This window comes from Silurus aristotelis (genome assembly GCF_946808225.1).
Source record: "Silurus aristotelis genome assembly, chromosome: 7".
NCBI classification, from domain to species: domain Eukaryota; kingdom Metazoa; phylum Chordata; class Actinopteri; order Siluriformes; family Siluridae; genus Silurus; species Silurus aristotelis.
The window spans coordinates 30529823-30557801 of record NC_139580.1 but is presented as its reverse complement, the minus strand read 5'-3'; the positions used below and the strand labels follow the sequence as shown (position 1 = coordinate 30557801).

The following is a 27979-nucleotide window of genomic DNA, read 5'->3' as shown; positions in this document are numbered from 1 at the left end:
TACTGTTATACAGCTTGGAATGGGTAATATAATGTTATATCAATACTGCGCTACACGATCTGACTAACACCACAAATCAATTTTTGTAGTTTAAGTTCATTTTCCTGGAGCTTGTAAAATCATTGTGTTTTTTCTGAAACTCTGGTAGCGAATGTAAATATTGTGATACTGTACATTGTGAAACTGTCTTCAGGCGTCCCAATATATTCGAGTCATTATATCATAAAACCTGGAATAATATACTGCGTTCACAAACTCTTGAAATACCGATACGATTTTGTTCGCATTAGGAGGCGGCTGCACGTGTACGCAGCGGGGGCGCTGGGATTTGCGTCGGCATAAAGGTTAAAAAAAAAAAAAAAAAAAAAAAAAAAAAAGTGTTCGGATGCAAGTTGGCGTTCGTATCGCGAGGCATAATTTTTAACGTATTTGCGTTAGAAAGTGAGCAATATTTGATATGTAGATCAATTTCTCGTCGCTAAACCGTTTCTCTGCTGCTACGTGAACATGACGTAGCACACTACGGAGACAGAGGCGTGTCCTGAGAGTCACATAGAATACAGATTAACATGGCAGAGGTAGAGCTGTAACTTTCTGCAGACGCTAGTTTTTTGTTTTTTTTGCACTACAAAGGCGTGTATATGAAAGGGGCCATGCGTCAGAAGGCACTTAAGCAACTATCTAACGGTTCCTGTCTGAACCGAAGCATCACGTTTTTTTTCCACTGCATCGTAATTGGGTGAATCGTATCGCATCGGTAGCTGCTTCATATGTATCATATATATTAATATGTATACGTATAATAGACAGTTAGACAATTATCTTGTTGTAAAAATGTACCATGGGCTTCTTGGCCATCTTGAATGACGTCTGTAGGCAGTTTGGATCCATCACTAGGGGCTTCACTGTAAGAGCTTCCAGGTCTGATCCCCTGCACCACACAGCCTATGCCCAGGCTGGCATCAGAGGAATGTCCATAGGCACTACCCAGGAGAGGGGGCCAGTTAGGTACCTGTTCCCCCATCACCATACACCCCACCCCTAGTGTCGAGTCTGAGGAGTGCCCGTAAGCACTGCCAGGCAGCAGCGAAGGCAACGTGTCTGTACCAGAAACGACACACCCACCCTTCAGTGTGGAGTCTGAGGAATGACCATAAGCACTTACTAGGAATGGTGAATGTGCTGGTTTAGCTTCTGGGATCAGACAGCCTACTTTAAGAGTGCTGTCTGAAGAGTGGCCATGTTTGCTCCAACGAGGGCGAGATGGTGCGACGTCTGAGACGAACTCGCCCACCTTTATGTTAGCGTCAGAGGCATGACCGTGGATATTAGGCAAAGGGGTTGAAGTAGGTACCTCAGAAACTAGCTCCCCAATCTTTATATGAGCGTCAGAGGCATGGCCGTAGATATTTTGCGAAGGGAAAGGAGAAAGAACCTCGGAAACCAGTTCTCCTATTTTAATGTGGTCATCAGAGACATGGCCATGGACATTGCGAGAGGCAATAGGTGTAGCCACCTCAGAAACGTAGTCTCCAACTTCAATATGAGCATCGGAAGCATGGCCGTGGACATTTCGTGAGGGGACAGCCACAGAAACCTCAGAAACATTATCTCCAACTTTGATATGAGCATCAGAAGCATGGCCATGGATATTCTGGGAGGGAACAGCTACAGGTACCTCAGAAACATGGTCTCCAAACTTAATATGAGCATCAGAAGCATGGCCATGGACATTTCGTGAGGTGACAGCCACAGGAACCTCAGAAACCATCTTCCCAATCATAATATGAGCATCAGAAGCGTGGCCATGTATATTTGGGGTTGGAACAGCCATGGTAACCCCAGAAACATGGTAGCCAACCTTAATGTGAGCATCAGAAACATGACCATGGATATTCTGGGAGGGAACAGCTACAGCTACCTCAGAAACATGGTCTCCAAACTTAATATGAGCATCGAAAGCATGGCCATGGATATTTCGTGAGGGGACAGCCACAGTAACCTCAGAAACATTATCTCCAACTTTAATATGAGCATCAGAAGCATGGCCATGGATATTCTGGGAGGGAACAGCTACAGTTACCTCAGAAACATTCATATGAGCATCGGAAACATGGCCATAGATATTCTGGAAGGGAACAGCTACAGTTACCGCAGAAACATTATCTCCAAACTTAATATGAGCATCAGAAGCATGGCCATGGACATTTCGTGAGGGGACAGCCACAGTAACCTCAGAAACATTATCTCCAACTTTAATATGAGCATCAGAAGCATGGCCATGGATATTCTGGGAGGGAACAGCTACAGTTACCTCAGAAACATTATCTCCAAACTTAATATGAGCATCAGAAGCATGGCCATGGACATTTCGTGAGGGGACAGCCACAGTAACCTCAGAAACATTATCTCCAACTTTAATATGAGCATCAGAAGCATGGCCATGGATATTCTGGGAGGGAACAGCTACAGTTACCTCAGAAACATGGTCTCCAAACTTAATATGAGCATCAGAGGCATGGCCATGGACATTTCGTGAGGGGACAGCCACAGGAAGCTCAGAAACATTATCTCCAACTTTAATATGAGCATCAGAAGCATGGCCATGGATATTCTGGGAGGGAACAGCTACAGTTACCTCAGAAACATGGTCGCCAACCTTAATGTGAGCATCGGAAACATGGCCATGTATATTCTGGCAGGGAACAGCTACAGCTACCTCAGAAACATGGTCTCCAATCTTAATATGAGCATCAGAGGCATGGCCATGGATACTGGGTGAGAGAAGAACCATGGTGTCATCAGAAGAAAGCCCACTAGTCCTTATGTCAGCAGCGAAGGAATGGGCCTGGGCAGTATTGGAGGTTGAAACACTAGATACCCCTGAGATCGTATTCTTGGATTTGTTTTGGACATTAGAGTCTTTGCTACTGCCAGTGATCAGAGCCAGATCTATTGGAATTTGCTCAGCTGATGTCTGAAGGGGCTGAACAAGCTGCTTAAAAGCTTTGGCCTTCTCTGCTATGTTATCAGTTGAAGATTTTGGCTCCAAATCCACACCACATGCCGGAAGTTCCTTCTCCTCTCCATATAACGACGGTTTATTTGACTTCTGATTTACATTTGGGGCCAGAGTTTGCTTTTGTGTCTCTTCTGCTGGCCCGGATTCACTTGGACTAGTGTGCGGCACATGCCCCAAGGCAGTTCTAACCTCCAGAAGAAGTGAATTCTGTGAAGGATGGCCATGTGGACTTGCCCCAGGCTCTGCAACTTGGTGGGGGAGGGATAGATGAGCAGACCTCGAGTGCCCCCTGAGGCATTCCAGAGGGCAATAGAGGGAGCAGAAGTCATAGTTGGAATCAGTGTTTCTGGAGTATTCCGAGAGGTCACAGCCGACATCCTGTAGAGCCTGGGTTACTGCTGTACTGTCCGCAGGACGTGGAGGTTTCGGGAGGAAGTCTGTGACATCAATCTGATCTGAGATCAGAGAATTAACCTTCCTGGTGGAGGGGGAGAGAAGTGCAGGAGGGCAAGGAGGAGGCAGAATCGAATCAGAAGCAGCACCAAGTTCCTGATCTATTATTAGATTTTCCATTTGGATCTCAGGAGCATGGGATTCCTACAACGAGAGAGGGTTTATTTTAACAAGTTGACCCCCCCACACACTATTCTACTGATCAACATATGTGGCTACACATACCTGCTGATCCTGAGGTGGTTTCTTAATAACATCTGGATCCTGACAGGGGCGTTCCTGTCCTAATGGATATTTCGCAAGTAAAGCCTGCAACAAACCCACAGTCACAAATAAATGATATTCAGATATTATAATAAACAAGACAAAAATCATAAGAGAAGCTGCTGAGTTGGGATAAAGTGCTCGTCTAATGTAAAGTGAGGTGCAGCCTGATAATAGACGCCTGGATTTACGAATCCTGGTTGAGTTTGTGAAGGTTTTCTTTTTTTTTTAAACATAGTGCTACCTGTAAAAACAAAATCGGTCATGTAACAGTATCTAACTATCGACTTTGAAAAAGAATTCTCCCTTAGCATGGAGAACAGCTTTCCACACTCTCAGCCTTCGGACACTTGGTTTCTCTCAAACATTCAGCTGAAACACTTTGCCGTACCTCTTGGTTTTGTTTTTTTTTTGCCAAATTTGCCAAAGATGTTCTTCACTAGACCTTGTGATCCAGTTTATCCCAGAGCAGTTCAGCAGGATTCAGGTGGGCAGGTCATTCCATGTATATCACTCCAGACGACTGTCTGCTCTCTAAATAACGCCTACAGTCTCATCGTCTTGTTGTACGGTGAAGTCGGTTCCAAAGAGTCCAGATGGAACTGCATGGTGTTGTATGGAATGGGAGCCGTGTTGTTTCAGGATTCCTTTCACTTTCTGGAATAAGTCTAAAAACATCCCTACTCCAAAACAACCCCAAACCCTTTTTCGACCTCCATGTGTGAGAGTGGGGATGAGGGAGTCTGATCACAACTTCTCTCCAGTTCTCGGTCTTATACAAGTTCTTCAATTAGAGGCAAAAAGGTCACATTTGGACTCCAGAAAACTTTCATCCACTCATTCACTGTCCAATTCTTGTGTTTTTGCTTTTTACCGGATTTGTTGCGTAGAAACAAAAGAAGCATGCACATGTCGCAAAAACGTTTGAACACAAAAAAGATGCACTGTAATGTGGAAAATCACTGACAGTAAAATAATATTTAAGATACTACTGTAAAGCTGATGGTTCTGCCACTGATTCCGAATAATCGCAACAAATAAACTGCTATAAAACCGCCTTTAGCACACCTGTATGGTGTGTCGGTCCTGCTGCAGAAAGTTCACTCGGGCTTCATGTAGTCTCATCCTCTGTACCTTCCACATTGCCCTCCATTCTTTCTTAGCCGCTTCCTCAGTCAGGCGACTGTACTGAGCGATCAGATCCATGCTGAACACATACACACACAAAAACACTGCTTAAACCCTCAGCTTACTATGTACAATCGGCATAGTATATAAGTGGGTCTGCAGTGGAAATGAAAAATGAAGAATGCTTTCAGGCTTACCGTGCCCTGCGCTCCAGCTGCTCCTCGAGGGCCTGCAGCCTCTGTTCTCGGTCTCTAAGCTCTCGGGCAAAACTGTAGTCATCTTCCTGCTCCTTCTTTCGAACAGCATTGCGCCACTGCAAACAGATTCCTGTTATTCACACTTTCTTTTGCAATAATGGAACTTGGAATACACTACATATATTAAAGGCTTTAATAAAACAGAATAAAACAGGAGAGAAGACGTCTTTAGATGCACGATAATAACATTTTGCGTTCATTCGAACTTGGAAACACAAACCTGCTCCAGCATGGCACTGCCCCTGTGCACAAAGTGAACTCCCTGAAGATCTGGTTTACATGCTTTGAAGAGGAAGATCTAGAGTGGTCTGCTACAAAGCTCTGATCTCATCCCTACTAAACACCTTTGGGATGAATGTGAACACTGACTGCGTACCAGGTCTCTTCACCTACATCAGTACCTGCCTTTACTAACACCCTTGTGGCTGATGAACACATATCCATAAACACACTCCAAAATCTAGTAAAACATCTTCCTAGAAGAATGAAATGCAATGATCAAAACGCATATATCAAAAGTAAGTACAAGACCAACCTACCTACTAAGCCTACCTACTAACTTACCCACCAGCCTACTAACTTACCCACCTACTTGCTAACTTACATAATTACCCATGTCCTCTCCTTCTATAAGGAAATTAGATTAGCAGTGTCACATTTGGATGATTATATTGGGGATAATTTAGAATATTAACCTGTAGAACCTGTAGCATGCATTCAAACACCTTTAAACCATGCTCTTGTCACTTGTATAGAAACTGTTTTGAGGAAGCAAAGAGTAGAGCAGTGTACAGTAACGTGTACTGCATGGTGTACGGTGGGGTGTACAGCAGGGTCTACGGTAGGATGTACAGTAGAGTTAACAGCAGGGTGTACATCAGGGTGTACAGTAGAGTGTACTTCATGGTGTACGGTAGAGTGTACATCAGGGTGTACGGTAGACTGTACATCAGCGTGTACAGTAGAGTGTAGATCAGGGTGTACATCAGCGTGTACAGTAGAGTGTACATCAGCGTGTACAGTAGAGTGTACATCAGGGTGTATGGTAGGCTGTACAGTAGAGTTAACAGCAGGGTGTACATCAGGGTGTACAGTAGAGTGTACATCCGGGTGTACATCAGGTTGTACAGTAGGGTGTACATCAGGGTGTACAGTAGGATGTACAGTAGAGTTAACAGCAGGGTGTACAGTAGGGTGTACATCAGGGTGTACAGTAGAGTGTACATCAGGGTGTACAGTAGGATGTACAGTAGAGTTAACAGCAGGGTGTACAGTAGGGTGTACATCAGGGTGTACAGTAGAGTGTACATCAGGGTGTACATCAGGGTGAACATCAGGTTGTACAGTAGGATGTACAGTAGAGTTAACAGCAGGGTGTACAGTAGGGTGTACATCAGGGTGTACATCAGGGTGTACAGTAGAGTGTACATCAGGGTGTACATCAGGGTGAACATCAGGGTGAACATCAGGGTGAACATCAGGTTGTACAGTAGTGTACAGTAGGATGTACAGTAGGATGTACAGTAGAGCTAACAGCAGGGTGTACATCAGGGTGTACAGTAGAGTTAACAGGAGGGTGTACATCAGGGTGTACATCAGGGTGAACATCAGGTTGTACAGTAGTGTACAGTAGGATGTACAGTAGGATGTACAGTAGAGCTAACAGCAGGGTGTACATCAGGGTGTACAGTAGAGTTAACAGGAGGGTGTACATCAGGGTGTACAGTAGAGTTAACAGGAGGGTGTACAGTAGAGTTAACAGGAGGGTGTACATCAGGGTGTACAGTAGAGTGTACATCAGGGTGTACATCAGGGTGAACATCAGGTTGTACAGTAGTGTACAGTAGGATGTACAGTAGAGCTAACAGCAGGGTGTACATCAGGGTGTACAGTAGAGTTAACAGGAGGGTGTACATTAGGGTGTACAGTAGAGTTAACAGGAGGGTGTACAGTAGAGTTAACAGGAGGGTGTACATCAGGGTGTACAGTAGAGTTAACAGCAGGGTGTACAGTAGAGTTAACAGCAGGGTGTACAGTAGAGTGTACAGTAGAGTGTACATCAGGGTGTACAGTAGGGTGTACATCAGGGTGTACAGTAGAGTTAACAGCAGGGTGTACAGTAGGGTGTACAGCAGGGTGTACAGTAGAGTGTACATCAGGGTGTACAGTAGGGTGTACATCAGGGTGTACAGTAGAGTTAACAGCAGGGTGTACAGTAGAGCATACAGTAGAGTGTAAATCAGGGTGTACAGTAGGGTGTACATCAGGGTGTACAGTAGAGTTAACAGCAGGGTGTACAGTAGAGTGTACAGTAGAGTGTACATCAGGGTGTACAGTAGGGTGTACATCAGGGTGTACAGTAGAGTGTACAGTAGAGTGTACAGTCGGGTGTACATCAGGGTGTACAGTAGAGTTAACAGCAGGGTGTACAGTAGAGTGTACAGTCGGGTGTACATCAGGGTGTACATCAGGGTGTACAGTAGAGTTAACAGCAGGGTGTACAGTAGAGTGTACAGTAGAGCATACAGTAGAGTGTAAATCAGGGTGTACAGTAGGGTGTAAATCAGGGTGTACAGTAGAGTTAACAGCAGGGTGTACAGTAGAGTGTACAGTAGAGTGTACAGTCGAGTTAACAGCAGGGTGTACAGTAGAGTGTACATCAGGGTGTACATCAGGGTGTACAGTAGGGTGTACATCAGGGTGTACAGTAGGGTGTACATCAGGGTGTACATCAGGGTGTACAGTAGAGTTAACAGCAGGGTGTACAGTAGAGTGTACAGTAGAGTGTACAGTCGGGTGTACAGTAGAGTGTACAGTAGAGTGTACATCAGGGTGTACAGTCGGGTGTACATCAGGGTGTACAGTAGGATGCACAGCAGGGTATAAATATTAAACAGCAGCTGAACGCAAACATTATAATTATTAGCAGTAGTATTCAAATATTACTAGCAACTGAAAGTGTCTATTTTCCAAAGAAAGAGTTTTAAATATTAAAATAATTATAATAACATTCAACAACACATTAATTACGTAATAAAATAAGACAAAAAAACATTAAATACACTGCTGCTTGTAGGTTCACCGAAGTACAGAGAAAGTTACACTAGTTTTTTTGTTTGTACCAAAAAGGAAACAATTTGATAATTTCTTCCTCGGACTAATCACACACACACACACACACACACACACACACACACACACACACACACACACTACCCACTGACAAACCCTTTAAATCACATTTCTCTTCATCTGCATTCTGAATAAATGTGGTACAGGAGTTACTAAAAAAAAAAAAAAATTTCCCCAAGATGCACTGCAGTAATCAATCTGTAACAGTGCACAAATCTGCAGGAGTCACATTACAGGGTGTTGAACACGTTCCCTCGCTGATTAAGGTGGACAGAGCGCCATAAAACAATTCCGAATCAATCAGGAGGACGGAGATTCATTTGTATGGACGATGGCTATTAAACAGGATCAAAGCTTTTTTATCACGAGCATTTCTGTCTCTGTTGGTTAATTGTAATGCTATCCATGGAAGAGCCAAAACTAGGTTACAGATTAATTGGATTTGAGATGATAAATCAATAGAACGTTGCGCTTAGCCCTTCCCCGCCACCTTATCTTTCGTTATTTGGATCTTTTATGTTAATAGTAAGAAAGGCTGCAATTCTGGACTCGCTAATAGGAATTCTAAATGCAAAAACCAAAACAAATCATAAATCCAAAAAAAAAAAAAAACCCCATAATCGTGCTCGTTCCTCCTCTCCGATAAACATCGTTGTAGCAAAGGTCATAAATAACTTTGCATGCAAACGACACCCCGTAAAGATGATACCTAGAGCTTGAGCTGAAACTCGGGTTGATACTTAACAAGGAAAAACACGGCAAATTGATTCATTCGTGAAGCCAAAACAACGGCTTCTATAACAACCATAATACCAAAGCAGCCTGAAAGCGACTCTACAACAGACGATCACTCCTTACATCTCCTCCGACACACTTTATTTTGTATTCAGAACCTGAAACCTGTCTCAAGGCTGAAGGGTCTGAAGTGTCTGTAGTAGACGAAGAAACCAGACAGGGTACTTAGAGCTCGGGTAGGAATTAATGAACCCTCCATGAATTTGAAGCGCATATTTTTTTACATTTCAATCTTGATGTGCAAAAAAAAAAAGGGAGGAAAAGAAACACATGATTTCCTAAACCTTTCTCACCTCCTGGTCGAGCTGTAGCTCCTGCCTTCTCTCTTCAAAGCGTTCTCTCTTTTTGGCCCCTTCAGCCAGACGTTGTGACACCTGGCGACCTGCAGGGGGTGGAAGAGCACAGCAAGATCTCAGCAAATGTTTCAAGTCATTAATCGGCCTCTTATTATTTCCTTCCTGCCGATTCGTTCAATCAACGTCGCGAGTGTTTATGTAAATGTAAAATGTAAACTTCTGGTTTTGATCGGTGACGTTATAACGTTATAATTGGCCTTTTTTTTTTGGTTCTGCAAATGTTAAACAGCATCAGCAATTAGAGGTCGACTGATGGATTTTAGTGATGGCTAAGTTGGATTGCTTATAAACTGATTTTTAAAGTTTTTAAACTGACACTGGATATAAAACAAACACTCCATGTAATAGAAATAAATAAAGAAATAAAGAAATCTAATATAGCATTCTCTGTGCAGCACGCAGTCTCGTTGATTAGCCTCTAGAGGCCGCTCTTTTACAGCATGGCCTTCTCCAGCAACCCGGTAAAACTATCGGTAGCCGATAGTTCCATTAAACAAATATCGGTGCCGATTATTCAGCGAAACCGATCAATCTGTGTTTTTCTAGCGTTCCACTAACGTTCAAGCCCACCAACCAACATCAGGGGGAATGATGCAATCTAGTTTTCGAACAAATGCCACTTCAGCAAAAGACCTGCCCCGTTTCAGCTCGGGATCATATTTTCCCGTCTCGCTCATCTCCAGGCTCGATAAGCTGATGACACATTTTAACATTTGTTATATAACTGGCTGCATCACATTTCACGAGCGCAGAGAAGCGATATAGAGAAGAGGTGTTGTGATGGATATGGCGCAGGGGGACGCAGCGCTGACCTCGGATGCTCTCCAGCGTTTTGGCTGTGGACTCTCTGACCTGATTGATGAGCTCTTGGCGTGCCAGCTCGGTACGCAACGCCTGGAGTACAAGACACAAAAAAATTTTTTATAAAAGAGTGAGAAATATATATAGAGAGTGAGAGTGTGAGAGAGAGAGAGAGAGAGAGAGAGAGAGAGAGAGAGAGAGAGAGAGAGAGAGAGAGAGAGGGGAATAGATAGGGAGGAATGAGGGATGACAGTCATAAAAGAAAACAATCACATTCCAGCATTTAAAAGTTCTGCATTCTGCTTAAAAATGTGCTAATGGATTGTATACATCATTTCTCACACATCAGCGCGGCGCCTTAACACACAGGCGATGCGTTTAGTCACAGCGAGAATCAGCCGAGACATCCAAGCCTTGTGGGATGTTCCGTATAAAACTTTTCCCTTTAATACGCCTCATTTCACATGTAGTTTCCAAAAAAAAAAAGCGTCAGATTGACTCTGAAAAAAATACAGTGCTAAAAGCAAGAGCCAGTGCAGTACCTGCTCCTCTCTGCTGATGGCGCTTTGCTTGGCGATGGTCTCCATGCGGCCGCGATACACAGCGCAATCTCTCTCAATCTCCTCCACCTCCCGCAGAGAGAAGGTCACGGCGATGCGTGGCATGGGAACCTCCGACCAGATATAGTGCTGCCAGAGACACAGGAAACCATATGTTTTTGGTTCTCTGCTTAAAAAGATACAGAGCAAGAACCTTTGGTCTTTGCTCCACTTTTCACTTTAAAAAAATGTTTATACCCTCAACAATGCAGTTTGCTAATTTCATGAAGCCATTTGTTCTCACACTAGATTTACAATAGAACATAGCATTTCTTGCATTTTATATTTTAATCTGAGGATAAAGGGAATTTTTAAATTGATGGGGGTAACAGAAAGCTGGAAAAAAAAGTGTTACTAAAAAAAAGAAATAAAAAAGAAACAGCTGGAGGAACAGTTTGAAACTAATTGGGTTAATTGGCAACCCAATTAGTATGTCAGTAAGATGAGTGGTTATAAAAAAAGTATCTTTTAAGGCAGAGTCTCTCAAAATAATTAAATAAACGTTTTCAAATTAATGTAAATAGTGAGTTTTTCATACTCTCTGGAGTAAAGTTTGGTGTTCCACAAGGATCTGTCTTAGGCCCACTGCTTTTCTCTTTGTAGCTGCGTTTCTCCTAACCCTAACTTTTTAAATACCGGCTGCAGCGATCAAATTCAAAATTACCCTATTATTTTTTATCTTAAAATGGTACATTTCCTCAGTGTAAACATTTGCTTTCTATGTTCAAATTAAATATGGGTTTATTAGATTGCAAATCATTCCGTTCTGTTAAATTATTAGGCAAATTATTATGGCAGGAACGTTTTCCCAGATCCACAGTAATCGCTATCGAGGTGATGTAAGTGATGTGGAATTAGCACAGCCTTGTTTCTGTGCGTTAACCTCGAACACCAGACCTGCGGGCAACAGATTTTCAGTAGGTTGATGGTTTTTCCGCAGACGTAAACATCGTTGGCTATGTGACGGAGGAACACGGGAACGCACTCCTCCGCATCCTGCGAGATCAGAGTGTAGCCCTGCACCCAGAAATGCTTATCTACAAAGAGACAGAGACAGAGACGTGCTCAGAACGAATAACGAGGCTCGATCGGCGTCTCGGGAAAAGGCAAAGAGCTTTATGCATTCGGTGGTGTAAGAATGGAAATGCTCACCTCGGTAGCTGAGGTAGTCCTCGTTCACCTGGATCAAGAACTCTTTATAGACATCTCTGAAGACGCCGCTGTACACCCAGTCTGAGACAAACCTACACGACAGATTGATCGGGTTCAGGATTGCTTGCGATAAGAAACCGCCTCATATTGTACCATTCTGCCTCAGGGGAGAGTGTCATTAACACCAAGAGCAAAAAGGACTTTGTCTTTTAAAGGCTTCACAAACATGCATGATTTTTTTTAAAGCTTCCCGGGGCAGAAACATTCTAAAACTTTCTGTAGGTCTACGCTGAGTGCGAGACCGTCGCATTAAGGTGTCGGGGCGTGCGTCTGCTACACGAGCCCGAGGCGACGCCATTATTTCAGTCGAATCTCGCCGCGTACGCCGAGCGCAGCACTAGATTACCCCCAACCCCGTCGGCCTCGCCGTTTCCCCATTAACTTGATGTAGCATTTGTCCTGGAAAATAATTTCTGGAAAAAATCCATTTCGGACTGAATCAATAACTCTTTCGGAGTACGTTTTCAGGCGGTCCAGAGTAAAAGTAATTCGAAGTAAGACTACGTGTGAGAGACTCGTAATTTAGAATTTGTTTAAATGGGGCTTTTGCTTCGTTTTGGGAAAAGAAATAAATAAATAAACTTGCATAAAAAAGATTCGCTTCAGGGAATAAACAGACAGATAAATGAGTAGATGGACAGATAGATAAAGCAAGAGAGAGAGAGAGAGAGAGAGAGAGTGTGAGTGAGTGAGTGAGTGAGTGTGAGTGAGTGAGAGAGAGAGAGAGTGTGTGAGTGAGAGAGAGAGAGAGTGTGTGAGTGAGAGAGAGAGTGAGTGTGTGAGTGAGAGAGAGAGTGTGTGAGTGTGTGAGTGAGTGAGTGTGTGAGTGAGTGAGTGAGTGAGTGAGTGAGAGAGAGAGAGAGAGAGAGAGAAGAACAAACTAGAATAAAGAATAGTATTTTCTAAATAAAAATGCAAGGAAGTTCAAATGCAGGGAGAGGGAGTGTAAAGAAAAGCGAGAGAGAGAGAGAGAGAGAGAGAGAGAGAGAGAGAGAGAGAGAGAGAGAGAGAGAAAAACACTGACCTTGTGTAAGGCTCACAGCTGCTCTTGAGTAGAGAAAGAAGCACTGGGTAGTTCTCATTACTGCAGTTGCTCCGCGCTTCATTATACAGGTAGGAGAGAAGCTTTACGCCCTGAGGAAACAACACACCGGCACCTGTTACAAAACAGCGCCTCATACAGGATTCCAAACCCAACAGTGATGTTACTTACTACAGGGAATGTAGCCTGACGTGTACTGGCAGCACCGTCCACACAGCACAGCTCGCCAAGGTACCTAAAACACACACACACACTTATATACAGGTTCATACCCCGGTGTTCTCTTAATTAAATGTGTGATGCTGTACTACAGCGGCGCTCCTACCTCAGCTGTCGGCCGAGCTTGCGGAAATGGAAGGCGATGGTAAGGAGGCTGATGGTGGCGGGCGTGCTCAGTACACACGCTCTGTAGTAGTGTAGATAGCGCCTCAGGCCACCCGTAAACGCCTGCAGCAAACCGAGACAATAACACTATTATTAGATTTGGCATTTTTCTTAAAGACGCAAATTAGAGGAGTCTGACTCCAGACAGAGCCGCGTCCTTGGCCGAGGTCAGAGACGCTGCATGGAGAACCGTTACCTGAAACACCAGGCCTTTCTTATCAGCCGAGCCCAGAGAGAAGCGGCTCAGGCGAAGGTAATGCGTGCCGTACTGCGACAGCTCCTCCAACAGGCACGACACGCTCTCAGGAGACGTTCCTGACACGCACACATCCGCCCGCACGTCAAACTGAACACTCGACTGGAACAGAGAGGAAATAGAGATTCGTGCAAACGGAAGTCAGGCATTGGTTCATCACAGGCTATTAGAGGTCGACGATTCACCGATTAATCGGTAGTTGGTTGATGGAACGTTAAGAAATTTCCCCACTGTGGGACAAATAAAGGTATATCTTGAACTATCGGGTAAAATCCACACTGATAGTTTTTTATGGGTTGCGTCTATATATACAACATATTCATTATATATTTATTTATTAACATCTTCATATTCAAATGAAACTAACTAAAGTTAACAGATAAAATAAAAATGTACTTCATTATAAAAATGTATTCGTTGATGTTAAAATTAACAAAACAATGAACAAAACTACTGAAGCATTGAACAACTTTAATGTTACAATTGAAATCTTACTTTAAACTCGCGTTTAAAACAGCCGTCTTTAAATGCCTTCACAAAAACGGATGCATTGAAATTGGAATTCTTTTTTAGTTTTATGATAAAGTTCAGTCTTTTCACCTAGAGATACGAAATCGCATTTGGACACTCGGCTTTGGAGGAAGCAGAAACGACTCCTCAATAATCAATGCTGCCTTCAGAACTGTATCCTTAATGGATGGCTGAACAGTTCTTTAATTAAACACGCAGCACTTTTAGAGTACGAAAAAAAAACTGATAAGAAAAAGAAGGTCGGATGATACAGGCACTGTAGCTATTCGGTTAGAAACGTTTATTATAGCTAGCTGGCTAAAAGGGAGCGGCTTGTCGCGATCTCGTGTCTATCGCGATCACGAGCCACTTTTGTCTTCTATCAGCGCAAATCCTCGCTCGGACGCCGCACCGCTGATGAAAACGTTTCTGTGGGATTAAAGGCATTATGGGTAATTCGAGCGTTCTCTTGTGCAATGGAGAGTGTGATTACCTCATTGAGGGGAAAAGTAACAGAAGCCACCCCTATGAGCACATTGAGGAGATCTTTAACTAGCTGAGCCTGGCAGTCCAGGGGAAGCGGCAGAAGAGGAGAGGGGGTATGAGACGAGAGCATGTTCCTCATCTCGCCCTCCCAAAGCCGGTAGAGCTGATCAAATGCCTCTCTGCCTGCTTCAGTCAGATACGGAGGCTCTTTCTGACCTGGAGGACTGAAGAAAAAGAAAAAAGAAAAACATGCAAAACAAGTACCAAATGTTGTGGTGGATGAAGTGCACCGTACCTGCGCTTCTCAGGTACCAACCCCCTACTTAAATACGACTCCAGTTAAAGTGCATTTACATTCATGCCGTTTCAGAGCCCCTTCTCCAGAGCGACTTACAACTGAGCGGTTAAGGGGTTAAGGGACTTGCTCATGGGTCCAGCAGGGCAGCGCAGGATTTGAACTCACAACCTTGTGAATGGTTTAATCACTGAGCTGGGAATAATGTAAATAAAGGATTCAGTGCAGTGTTCCATTCTCCTGCACATCAGACCTTTTTCAGGAGAGAGCTTTCTATAGTCAGACACACACACACACACACACACACACACACACACACACCCACCAGAACCCTGGTGTTACACTTGTGAAATGTATTGCACACAAAACACGGTAAGGGAAAAGTCTCCCAGAAACAAAAAAAAAATGATGATTACGAACCGCGGCCGTTGTATCCAACCGCCATTTCTGTGCACTTTTATTGGCCACAAGGGGGAGCTGGTAGTACCTGCAGCACCCTACTTCCAACACGCTCGCTCTGCACGCGTTACGACACGTTCTGCCGAGTTTTGCATCGCTGAGCCATATCGGCACGATAATACAGCAAAGATAAAATTAATATAGAAGCCAAAAAAACTACGGCACCTGTCCGGGTGCATTCTGGTTTTATCCCTGCTGGAAAAAAAGGACGGCCGAAAGACATCGACACAGCAGTGTGTGGAATATGGTAATGAGAAATACCAGCACAAGGCACCAACACCACAAATCTGAGAAACCAATGGACACACTAATGGACAGCGTTCCATGGTACATCAGGAAGGAGAAATGCTTCTGAACTTTGACAAGCAACATGATTTGAGAGGGAAAAACATACATTATCCAAACTGGCGATTTGTACAATCGAGTGAAGGAAGATATTGTCAAAGATCTGAAACACTGAGACGATGTTCACCCCAGAAAACCACACAGCTGATAATTTAGCAGAAACGCAAGTGTATTGTTATCAGATTGGGTATTAGATGAAAGAATGTCCTGCTTTACCACACAGATAATGGAGTTAATATTGTGGCTGCAGTGGGAAACTTGGTTGGGTTGGCCATAATCTCCATTCAGCTGTCAGAAATGCTTTAGCAAGTGAGAAAGAGTCTGAGGACTCTGTAGAAATCTGGCAACCGCCTTCATTATAAGCTGGATAAAGAAAAGAGACCTGAAGAATATCTATCTATCTATCTATCTATCTATCTATCTATCTATCTATCTATCTATCTATCTATCTATCTATCTATCTATCTATCTATCTATCAAAAGACATTACATTTTCAGATACAAATAATTTCAATTAGAAATAAGGATTAATGTTTACATTATTTTACACTACATTAATTATTAGTATATATAATTATTCTATGTATGTTTGCATGTATAAAATAACTAATTGATGTAGTGTAAAGTAATAAAATCATTAAACCTTTTTTTTTTTATCGAAATGAGCACAAATTTGTAGCTGAAACTGTTTTTTTGTAACGCAAAATGTAGTTATTAAAATTTAAACTATAACAAATATGTCATATTTCCTCCAGGACGTCTCTTCCCGATGGGGTACGAAGCCAAAAAAAAAAAAAAAAAAGATTGGCAGATTGTTCCTGGAACTACCTGCAATCAGACGTGTCTTGATTGATGACAGAAAACACGGGCGCCTGAACCCGACCTGGCAGGATGTCTCCGTCCTCGAGTCCATCAATGCGGCACTGAAACGTCTGGCTGATTTCACTGATGTTTTATCGAAGGGAAAAGTATGCGACAGAGTCTTCCACGAAGCCTGTGCTGGACCTTTTAAAAGGGGAACCCTTGACCCCGAGGACAGAATTCTAACGGAAAATATCAAGACAAAAATGTGTGCTGTTCCTGATCAGAAGTCGACCAGCTAAACCTCAAGAGCCCCTGAGAAAGACCACCCATCTTAACCCCCTTGGGATGACAGGAGGAGGAGTGGAGGAAGGTGGGAAATGCACTGTAAAAATAAGTGGCAGAAGAGGATGTGGATGCAACACCTCCTGCACCAAAAAAGAAGAGGTTCTGTGATCTAATGCAAGCTGATGCTGAACTGACACGATGCCTACAGGAGGCACCAGATACCTTAGAAGTTTCTTTGCTGTGGTGGCAAGATGAATCCAGGTTTCCTTTAATGTCCATATTGGCAAAAAAAAAGTACATGTGCGTTTATGCAAAAAGTACTGCTTCAGAAAGTATGTTCAGTAAAACTGGCAATATTGTGACCCCAGTTAGATCTTGTCTTAAGCCAGAGAAGGTCAACATGCTCATGTTTCGTTCCCATAATCTACCAAGCCATTAAGCAGCAGTCTGGTTTGAAAAATGTGACATTTATGGCCTGTTGTGTTATGGTCAGAGTTTATTGTGATTTACAGAATTTCCACATTTCTGAATATGTGAATACGGTTTTATTTGGAATCACTGTATTGTAATGGTTTCTGTTATTTGCAGAATTTGCATATTGCTGAAAGATAAAGTATCGATTATTCACTGAATAAAAAACTATATCAAATGCACTGAAAATGTGTGAAGTGTTTAAATTGTATACTGCAAACAATTAATGTTTAAAGCCATAAAAATGGACAATAAATCGGCATAACGACTACAACTACTTGAGGAACGCACAAAAGTCCAGTGACGAAATAATCCAAATATTTCCTATGAGGCACCGGTTAAAGTGATCGAACATCCTGCAGGTCCGGAGATCATTTTATTAAAATGCATGTTTGTAAAAGTAAGGAAAACCTTCAATCTAAAAACTAATGGACTAAAATTCCATGAAATTCACTGCTGCTACACATTTCGTACAGTGAATTTCAACAAGATTGGAAAGTTCATTGATTGTACAGCACCTACACGTAATTTATAACTTAATATAATTCATTTTACATTTAAAGCTTAATAAAGTAGACTTCGCTTTATATTTCTTATATTTTATTTTACTGTGAGCAACTTAGACATTTCCCTGTGGAATTAATTAAGTGTTCAGTAAGTGTTCTTACTCATTTTCAGTAACTACTGAAAGAAAATATTCCACCCTAATAGACAAAAAAATGGATTCCCTGCTTATATGCATGTAGCCACGCCCACTTATGTCCATAAAAGGACATTGGCAGAGAGAGCTGAGAGCATGGCTAAATCGAAGAAAGAAGAAAGAAAAAAAGCCTGAATGCCAGGAGTAGATGTTATTAGATGTTAATAGAACTCTCTGTGGAGTTCAACAAGCTCCTGAGGAACCAGTGGCCAGCATTTCTGTCGCTTACTTCTTTTCGGCTCTGCCCTATTCATCCCAACCACTAGATGGGGGTCTCTTCAATTGGAGACACACTGTGCAGCTGAGGATGATTCCACTATACCAGCCTAAAGCTCCATGAAGCTACTGAGCAACACAAGAACTTTGAGGATGGATTTGGGCTGTAATTAATAACACCAGACCGCTACAATGGATCAGGACCATAAACAGCTCCGCATCCAAGCACCTATCACTGAACAATTCACCTCAATAATGATGGAACTGTAATGAACATAGATTCGGTGATGAGGATGAGGTTCCCTTTCGAGTCTGGATCCTCTCAAGGTTTATTCAGCATGCCATCTCAGGGAGGTTTTCCTTCACCACAGTCACCAATAGATCGCTCATTAGGGATAAACTGATAAGGACCGCACTTATAGACACTTAACTTATACAGTCCAACTTTATAACCTCTTTATCTCTGTAAAGGTGTTTTTCTTCTGTTAAAAACGTAAAAAACTGAATTCAATCAGAAGAAACGAGTCTTTCGTCAGCTGAAGCATGGCTGCTCACGGCTTATTTCTCCGTTTAAACTGTGTTGTGGAAAATTCTTTTGTAATAATGGAGTTATTAGTCTCAATTTGCCAGCTGCTTGGCTGCAGTTTCTTTTTGTTTACTCTTAATGGCAATGATATACAGAAAATCGATTTGTTTTCGCAAAAATTGTCCCTGATGGCGCTCTTAGTCCCCGACCTCGTGATCTGCCGCGACGGTGTGTTTTTGATAAAGTGTCTGCTGAACACCGTAATAAAAACACATCATTTACACCCGAGAGTACATTCTAGATAAACTGCATTGCTCCATGCAGACGATAGGAGTAGCACCGTATGCGTAATGTAGCAAAAGTTTGTGCACCCTTTATTTACAAATGAAGACACCATGTGCGTTAAATATACAGCATTTGATATTAAATGTGAACTACACCCCCAATTGCTAAAAAGTTGGGACACGGTGTAGAATGCAAATAAAAACAGAATGCGATGATTGGATCCTCTAAACCCACATTTTTCTCCCAATAGAGCATAGAAAACATATCCAATGTTTAAACTGTACCATTTTTAAGGAAAAATAAGAACAGCAACAGGTCTAAAAAAAAAAAGTTGCGACGGGGCAACGAAAGTCTGTTAAATTTATATAAAAAAAAGTGAAACAAAAAAAAAAACGCAACTAAACAGGCGGGGCTTATGTGGCAAAATTTCGGAATAATGTTCCTCAACATCAAATTGCAAAACAGATGCATAACTCGTTAACCATGGACACCATGTCCTCCAGACTAAAGAGGAGAGGGATCATTTGGAATGGGCAGCTTGCAGATTTGAAACGGTTCATCAATGCTGAATGCTATCTACAGGTTTTAGAGAAACAAATGCTTTTGTCCAGAAATTTGTAAAAAGTCTTGTATGTTTGAGCAAAACAATGCTTACTGCATACTGCATCTATAACAATAGCATGACTTAATAGCAGGGTTCTGACCTGGCCTACCTGCAGCCTAGACCTTTCACCATAAAAAAAAAAAAATCATGAAACGAAAAACACAACAATGGACACCCAGAACTGTTGAGCAGTTAGAATCCTGTATCATACATATGGGACAACATTCCTCTCCCAGCACCTGGTCTCCTCAGGTCGCAGATGTAATATGAACAGAAGATGTGATGCTACACAGGCAAACATGGGCCTGTCCCAACTTTTTCGGGACCTGTTACAACAAATTCAATTCTAAATTACCCGTTTTTTTCACTTAAAATGATATATAATCATTGCATTCTGTTTTTATTTACATTTTACACAAATTATTTTGGACTTTTGGATCCTGAATGTGACTCAAAACTCAAACAATGCCCTGCAGGATTTTTTATTTCAAATCTTTGAGTTCACTGCTCAGTATACCAAAGCTGCCACTCTTGGGCCCTTGAGCAAGGCCCTAAACCCTCTACATTCTAGGGGTGCTGTACTGTGCACAAACCCTGCGCTGTGATCTCAAATTCCCAACATCACAAATTCTTTCTAGTCTTTCAGTTACTTTTCATGCACACTATATTTCCCCCTTTCCCTTTCTAGAATCCTTTAACGATCCTTAAATCTTCCAACCTGACCGTACACACAAACCGCTCCCTATACTCGCTCACTTTATATTAAGGACGTCTCATGCAGCTTTCTGAAGGATGTACATGTCTGATCTGAGCTGAATATACATGTACAATTCAGACAGTACAGGAAAAAAAAGAGGTCCTTAGAGATGGAGGTCTGATAGACACATAAATCCTGCTCGGGTTTTTCTCAGACGTTGTTCTCGCTCTTACCAGCCAACATTCTCCCAGCAGCGACGTCTCGCAGGTACGAACGTGCGCAAGGCCTCCCACACGTCAGGCTCGGGGCTGGGGCTCTGCTCAGACTGCGAGTCGGGAGTCAGATTCGAGGCAGACTGGAATCCTTCATCCTCAGACTGATCCAAACACTGAGGAACCTGGATGCAGAAATAGTGCTTTTATTGCTTTTAAATGGCAGGAAAAGTCACGAGGGAGTACTGAATTCCAGTTTATACACAGTGAGTACAGCAAAGATTTGAATCTTCTTTTTCACAGTCATTTAAGGATGAGGGGTTAAAAGCACAAACTAGCAAAAAAGCAATCGATTATTCAGCCTTTGTGAATCGGATTCATCAATTAAACACAGGAAAATACCTTCATAACTCAACGTCCATCTTTGTAAATGGTGTAAAAATTTAACTTTTACGACATTTGGCAGACGCCCTTCTCCAGACTGACTTACAGTTATCTCATTCATACTGTACAGCTGAGCAGTGGCAGCTTAGTGGTGGTGAGATTTGAACTCATTGGGCCCTTAACCCTCTGTGCTCCAGGGGTGCTGTATCACGGCTGACCCTGTTCTCTGACCCCAGCTTCCTAACATCACTGGCATAAGTAAAGAAAACCTACAAATATAAACCATTTTTACCTTTCTTATATTTCCCACAATGCCATTCAAATACTTGTTCATAGTGGTGCTAATGGGATTCATTTCCACAGTCAGTAAGACCATGCAGCAGGCCGTGAAATTACTGAGCAACTCAAGAATTTTGAGAATGAATTTGGATTGTGATTAATATCAACAGTCTGCTAAAACGGATCAGGACCATGAACACTTCACAGTGATGGAACTATAATGAATGGACATTCGGTGTTGAGGACGGGTTCCCCTTTCAGTCTGGTTCCTCTCAAGGTTTCTTGTTTTCTCAGGGAGTTGTTCCTTCACCACTGGCTCACTCATTAGGAACAAACGTATAATTATAAGGAACAACGTTTGCTTTTACGACGCTTTCTCTCTATAAAGCTGCTTTAAGACCTTGTCCAAGTGCTCTAAAAATGAACTAAACTTTCGTGCTTCAGTCTGTCCGGCTTCATCATCACCTGTACCCTCGAATTAAACAGAGCAGCCTCTGATGCGTGGGCTTTCGTAGTAAAACCAACACTAAGCGTAATTAACTATCCAATCTGCGTCTACTCTCTCAGACAAAGTGCATTTTGGAAGTTTACTGTCTGCAGGATTTAACACCTGAAGACTAGAAGATCTGTAGAGACGAATGAAAAGCTCTTGCTTTTTTTTGTTCTAGCTAACATTAAATCCTGATTGTCACTTATGTTTGCGGTGTATTTTTTTCCGCTCTTAAATGCAACATCCTCAGGTGACATCAGTAGAGGTCAATTGATTCATCGGTTTTGCCGACTATTGGCAAAAATCCATACTGTTGGTCATTATACAGTACGAGAGCGGCCTCTAGAGGCGAATCACTAATGCCACATGCTGCTCGCTGCACGGAGAGCGTCGACACTTTAGATGCACGTTGAAACTTTTTTAATTCATATTTGTTGTTTTTGTTACCGCTTGAATGCATGTCTTATTTTCCTCAATATTATTTAATATATTCATACTTATTTCATGTAGCACATTTTCATGGTTCAGTATTTTTTTTATGTATGAATGATACATCTGTTTTTATTTGTGTTTTTTTTTTTAGCCAGTATCCATTTAAAAAAATAAGCACACAGCAGCGAAGCTGCCGAGTTTTACCCGAATACTGAGCCCCGTGACCTCGGCGTTCCCAGGCATCGGAGGCAAGTCCAGGCGAACGTCCAAATCTTCAGTCCGCGAGTGCTGCAGTGCTCCAAACAGGGACAGCCTGGTGTCTCTCTCGAACCTCTCCTCTCCTTCTGGTCTCCTCTCCAATCCAAACAATCCGGTCCCTGGTGGAGCGTCCAAGATGCTGAGGGTCCTATAAACATCCCCAAATGCTCCCCATTCCTCCACACACACTAGAGCCCAGGTCCTGCTCTCCAGCCTCTGTAGCTCGTTGCTGAGGTAACCCGGGAGTGGCGTTCTGCGCAGCACGGGCCGCTCGCGCCGCATGCAGTCCCTGCTGAAGGAGGGGACGGCTGGAGGTTCAGAACCTGCCAGCTGTGCCAAGAGCTCCAACACGGACTCCAGCTCCGTCAGACCGCAGGATTGGCCCGCGTCGCGCAGTCGTCCCAACAGACCTTCAAGCCTCTCCGCGTCCTCGATGCGGCCCGCGACGCGCAGGTCGAAGGAGATCATGAGCATTTTGTTGTAAGAGGGCGTGTTGGCTAAAGCCGGCGAAGACGAGGGTTTGGATGCGGCGTCCTGGAAAAGTTTGGAAAGCAGTGTGGCATAGGCGCGTCTCCGGAGGGCGCGCTGGAGCGCCACGCGGGACACGCTTCCAAAAGAGCGCCGTTTCCATGACACTCCGGATAGGCTGCGGTCACACAGCGCAGACAGGAGACCTGTTATACTGCTGCTGCCGCTCGTCAAGGACGTCTCGGATACACCACGGTTACTGTACATAATGACTTCTTCAGTCTATGACGTGACCTGCAGGAGAAAATACGCACACATTATTAATGACTTTACAAACATAAACCTAAGATTTTTCACATTCCAGATCTAGTCCCCTTTTTATTCTTGGAAAAGCTCCACTTTTTTTCCAGAAAGGCTTCAGGATAGATTTCGACGTGTGGCTGTTAGGATCATTGACCCACAAGAGCTCAAAAAAAGTTAATCTTTATTAAAAAATTTAAAGTTCTGGAGTGAAGCTCCAATTTATCTCAATGGTGTTCAGTGGGGTTGAAATCAAAGCTTTGTGCAGGACACTCGAGTTTTTCCACTCTAATCTTCACACACCACATTTTCAAGAAGCTCACTTTATGTACAGGGTCAATGTCATAAGAGGTCGACCGATTCATCGGTTAATATGCATCGATAGTTAATTGCTGGAACTATCGGCAAAAATCCATACTGATAGTTTTTGCTGGTTGCGTCTGCGCATGGAGCGGCTGAGAACGTCCTCGAGAGCGGCCTCTAGAGGCGAATCCCTGATGGACGCGCAATTTGTTTTTACATTTGAGGTGACGCGCTACACCTCGTTCATGTTACTTCATAAGCAGTTCAGAGCACTGACTAAAGTTAACAGATAAAATATAAATTAACCTAAATAAGTAAATGTTGACATTAACAAAAACAATACTTTTAAAGCATTACTTTCTATTAATGTTACAAATGGAATCTTATTTTAAAGCATCATCATTTTACACAAATCCAGTCGTTGGTTGGCTTTTTATCTTAAAAACTAATGGTGGATTAATTAGTTATCAGTAAGTGCGGTCCAACCCAGTTATTCGCTGTCAGTAAAACTGACCTCTAATGGTCATGATGGAACAGGTTTGGGTCTCGTAGCGTGTTTGTAACTTTGCGGCAGGTTTGGGGGAGAACACGTCCATACCTGGGTGTAATGTTTAGGTTTTGCCCACATATGGAGCAAAACTTTTACACTTCCGTACAGTACTGAACACTGAAACAACATAAGCTGAAATGACAAAATGTTAACCAGCTGACAGATCAATGGTTCCAGAGCACTATAATAATTCTGTTCTGTGCTCCTCTGCTGTACTGCACTATACAGATCAATAGAGTTCTCTGGTATACAGCAATCAATCCGCAGCTCATTATTAATTAACCACAGGAGGTAGTAGCTCAGTGGTTAAAGCTCCAGGTTACTGATCGAAAGGTTAGTGGTTTAAGCCCCGGTACTGCCAAGCTGCCACTCTCAGGACCCTCGAGCAGGGGCGCTGGATCACGGCTGATGCTCTGACCACATCTTCCAACCAACACTGGGATATACAGAAAGAATTTCCCTGTGCTGTTGAAAAAATACACGTAAGAAGAATCAAGTAGCACCTTTCCTTAATCAGCTCCAGTGGACAGAGCAGTGTTACATCATGTCCACCTCTTCAAACTGCATTATAAACCCGACCAAAGCACCAACATATGAGTTCACTTCTCAAAAAACTTGATCTGAATACAATTTCCCCTTAAACTCATTATCTTCAGCCTAGGAGCTCAATGGAGATTCGTTGGCACCAGGATTAAAACTCAATAAACGTCACCACTTAGAAAGTTTGAACTTATAAGTATTAACAAATACATGTATATTTTATAACCTATTTCTCTCTGTAAAGCTGCTTTGGGACAATGTCCATTTAAAAAAAAAATGCTCCCGGTGTCGCTAATCACAAACAGGAGGACCAGGACCAGGATATTAGTGATGATGTAGAAAACCTCGACCTCACACCTTTTGGATGAACTGGAACCCAGACATTGTGTGAGGTCTTCCTGCTGAACATCTGTACCTGATCTCTTGGCTTTGGTAGATGAATGATCTCAATCCCAACAACCAAAATACAACATCTGGCAGAAAGCCTTCTTAGAAGAATGGAGATTGTTAGAAGAGCACATCAAATTAAGTTTTTGCAAGAAACTGAGCAAAACATGGAACCAAGAGCAAGACATGGAACCAAGTCTGACACACTCAAGAACCCAGAGGAACTCAAAGGAACCCAGAGGAACTCAAAGGAACCCAGAGGAACCCAGGAGACCCCTGATGTAAAGTCTGGAGTGAAAATCACTGACCAGGTCAGGAGACTGAGCTGCTCAGGGTCCAGAACTCTGTATAGGGGAACTAAATATGAAAATGTAGCGCGCGTGTGTGTGTGTGTGTGTGTGTGTGTGTGTGTGTGTGTGTGTGTGTGTGTGTGTGTGTGTGTGTGTGTGTGTGTGTGTGTGTGTGTGTGTAATAGACGAACCTGACAGCTCAGTGTTGTGTTTGTATCCGTTAGTCTCCTCGCGAGCATTGTTTCAACCGGAAATACGACAAACAGTTAAATCAGCTGACCAGCAAATAACTGCATGGGATGAATGCTTAGTTAAATACGATTTAAAAGTGTGAAAAAGAATTAAATTACAGCTCTAAACTTCTACCGCGTGTGAAAGATAAAAAAAAATATACCGCCAGTCTCTTAATGGTCATTTCGCCTTGGTGACCGCGCTGAATTTTAAAGCCCGCCCCAAAAGTGATCTGATTGGCTAAAACTCAGGATTCTGCGCTTCTATTGGCTAGTTATCGGGGGTTAAAAAGAATCGCTTCCGGTAATTAAAAGCCCGCCTGCCATTTTATTTATTTATTATTTATTTAAACCTTTTTACATTTTTTTTTATTATTTATTTAGCAGGAAAAGAAAATAATAGAGAAGTCTTTAGTAAAAAATAAATAAAATCATATATATATACACACACATACATACATTTTATTAACGTGCGATTAATGCATTTCTTTTTGAATTTTTTATTAAAAATATAAATAAAACCCTCAACACAACACACGTTAATACATGTATATATTTATTTAATTATATATATACACTTTTGGCATTCTCTTGATGCCTACTTTGAAGAACCTACAATATGACATATTTTCAGTTCACTTTTTTGTTATGTATATAATTCCACGTGTTAATTCATAGTTTTGATGCCTTCAGTGTGACTCTACAATTTTCATAGTCATGAAAATAAAGAAAACTCTTTGAATGAGAAGGTGTGTCCAAACTTTTGGTCTGTACTGTATATATATATATATATATATATATATATATATATATATACACACAGTGGAACCCGGTTATCTCGCCCTCGGTTCCCTCGACAACCCTATTAAGTCAACGTTTTTAATCGCCAAATTCTCGCTTTTTCTAAGCATTTTTTATCGGTTATGTATCGGTATCGGTTTTTTATCGGTTAGGTATCGACTTTTTTTAAGTTGCCGAACCCTGATATCTCGAGCACAAGGGGGGAAAATTTAGAGAAAGCGGCCGAGAAAACACCTATATATATATATATATATATATATATATATATATATATATATATCACTCATTTACATTTTAATATATTTTCATCGGTATATATTAAATTATTTCCGATTGTTTGTTCTCTTTATTCCATAACTTTTCTCTTGAGTGCTCTTTCTAGCCAATCAGAATTCAGCCGTCACATCACGTGTGTTTGGGGTCAAAGGAATCTGCCACGAGGCCTTCAGAATCAGCAGCGTAAAGCACATATTGCTTGAAACTCTTGCTTTAACCAATCACATTTCAAACTGGTTACACCAGGGCCATCTAGCAGGCGTCCAATCACATCACGTCCAATCACATGGCCGTTTTCTTGTAGGGTCGGAGGCGCACTAGTCAGAGTTTGCCAACTGCATCTGTAGCAAACTGTACAAGCTGAAATATATTTGTGTGGATGTAATAACTGTTTTTTTTTGTAGCCAACAGAAAAGAAGAATCTGATTAGTCGCAGATAAACTTAGAGACATTTACAAGATGGACTTTTCGAGAAAAGATGGACATGGTGAAGAAACAGTTCAAAACAGTTGTCAAGCAGTTTTTTATGAACCATTTATACTTTCGAGGGTTTTTTCAGTAGAATTTGCCCAAAAATACAATTTGACTTGGTTTGAAAAGCTACTGTGTACACTATACTGTATGCATTGTGAAGTTCCTCTAGGGGTTTTGAGCAGCAGGTTTTCTTGCAGTACCGAATGAGTGATAAAATCATATGATTCTGAACTCCTTATAAATAAATGTGCACTTTCTTATCAGTTGCAGTGAAATCTTTCCTCTGACATGTTTATAAGATGTTTGCGCCTGTAGAGATCAAGACATACTCGTGTTCATCACGAAAGCAAAGACCTTTAATTTGCTAAATGCTCTTTCTTGGTTTTATTTTGATTTTTTATACATTATTATAATAAATGAGCGCCCTTACAAAACTGGAAGCACTCAATGCTACCTCTCTTTTAGCAGCCTGATTTAAGATCCGTCACCGAATGTAGCATCAGAAATGAAAATTTGAAAGCGCAAACAGAGGGTTGTTTACTTCAAGACACGTTTAAAGGGTTTTAATATTCTGTGACCTCGGTATAAGGCGCTGGCATTTTCAGTGAAGATCAGTGATCCAGATAAACATCATAACTAGGAGAGACTTGATTCTCTTTTGGTGTCTCTAAACTCACTGATAATTGTGCTGTTTTTACAGTCGAGGAACCAGATGTTGACTGTACAGTGGATAAAGATAACATTTCAAACCTCAGGAAGTGGAAGCTCTGTTTTTAAGGTGTTGGTATTTGGACGAGAAGGTTGTGCTCTCAAATCCCAGTATCATCAAGCTCTCTGCTGGGCTTCCTGAGCATGGCCCTCAAACCTTAATTGTTCAGTTCCTCTGGATAAGGACGTCTTCCAAACGTCATAAACGATCTT

General features: G+C 42.2%; 1 protein-coding gene across 5 annotated transcripts in view; it reads right to left on the bottom strand.

Annotated features, from left to right (window-relative positions):
- Positions 1-25772, bottom strand: part of tubgcp6 (tubulin gamma complex component 6) — a 31421-nt gene extending 5649 nt beyond the window's left edge. The window contains exons 1-20 of one of the 5 annotated variants that reach the window (XM_083546083.1): positions 25672-25772; positions 25469-25567; positions 22386-23201; positions 20618-20781; positions 14705-14921; positions 13642-13803; positions 13387-13508; positions 13233-13296; positions 13044-13153; positions 11960-12051; positions 11705-11844; positions 10751-10897; positions 10220-10301; positions 9345-9433; positions 5065-5180; positions 4808-4946; positions 3701-3784; positions 2639-3619; positions 2084-2476; positions 841-2002 (exon numbers count right to left, since the gene is read on the bottom strand). In XM_083546083.1, the coding sequence (XP_083402209.1) occupies positions 841-2002; positions 2084-2476; positions 2639-3619; positions 3701-3784; positions 4808-4946; positions 5065-5180; positions 9345-9433; positions 10220-10301; positions 10751-10897; positions 11705-11844; positions 11960-12051; positions 13044-13153; positions 13233-13296; positions 13387-13508; positions 13642-13803; positions 14705-14921; positions 20618-20781; positions 22386-23174 (5053 nt within the window). In that variant the 5' untranslated portion in view covers positions 23175-23201; positions 25469-25567; positions 25672-25772. Of the gene's footprint in view, positions 1-840; positions 3620-3700; positions 3785-4807; positions 4947-5064; positions 5181-9344; positions 9434-10219; positions 10302-10750; positions 10898-11704; positions 11845-11959; positions 12052-13043; positions 13154-13232; positions 13297-13386; positions 13509-13641; positions 13804-14704; positions 14922-20617; positions 20782-22385; positions 23202-25468 lie in introns of all 5 variants that reach the window. The other 4 variants (XM_083546082.1, XM_083546080.1, XM_083546081.1 and 1 more) reach the window with 4 other exon arrangements.
- Between the last annotated feature and the right edge of the window lie 2207 nt (positions 25773-27979).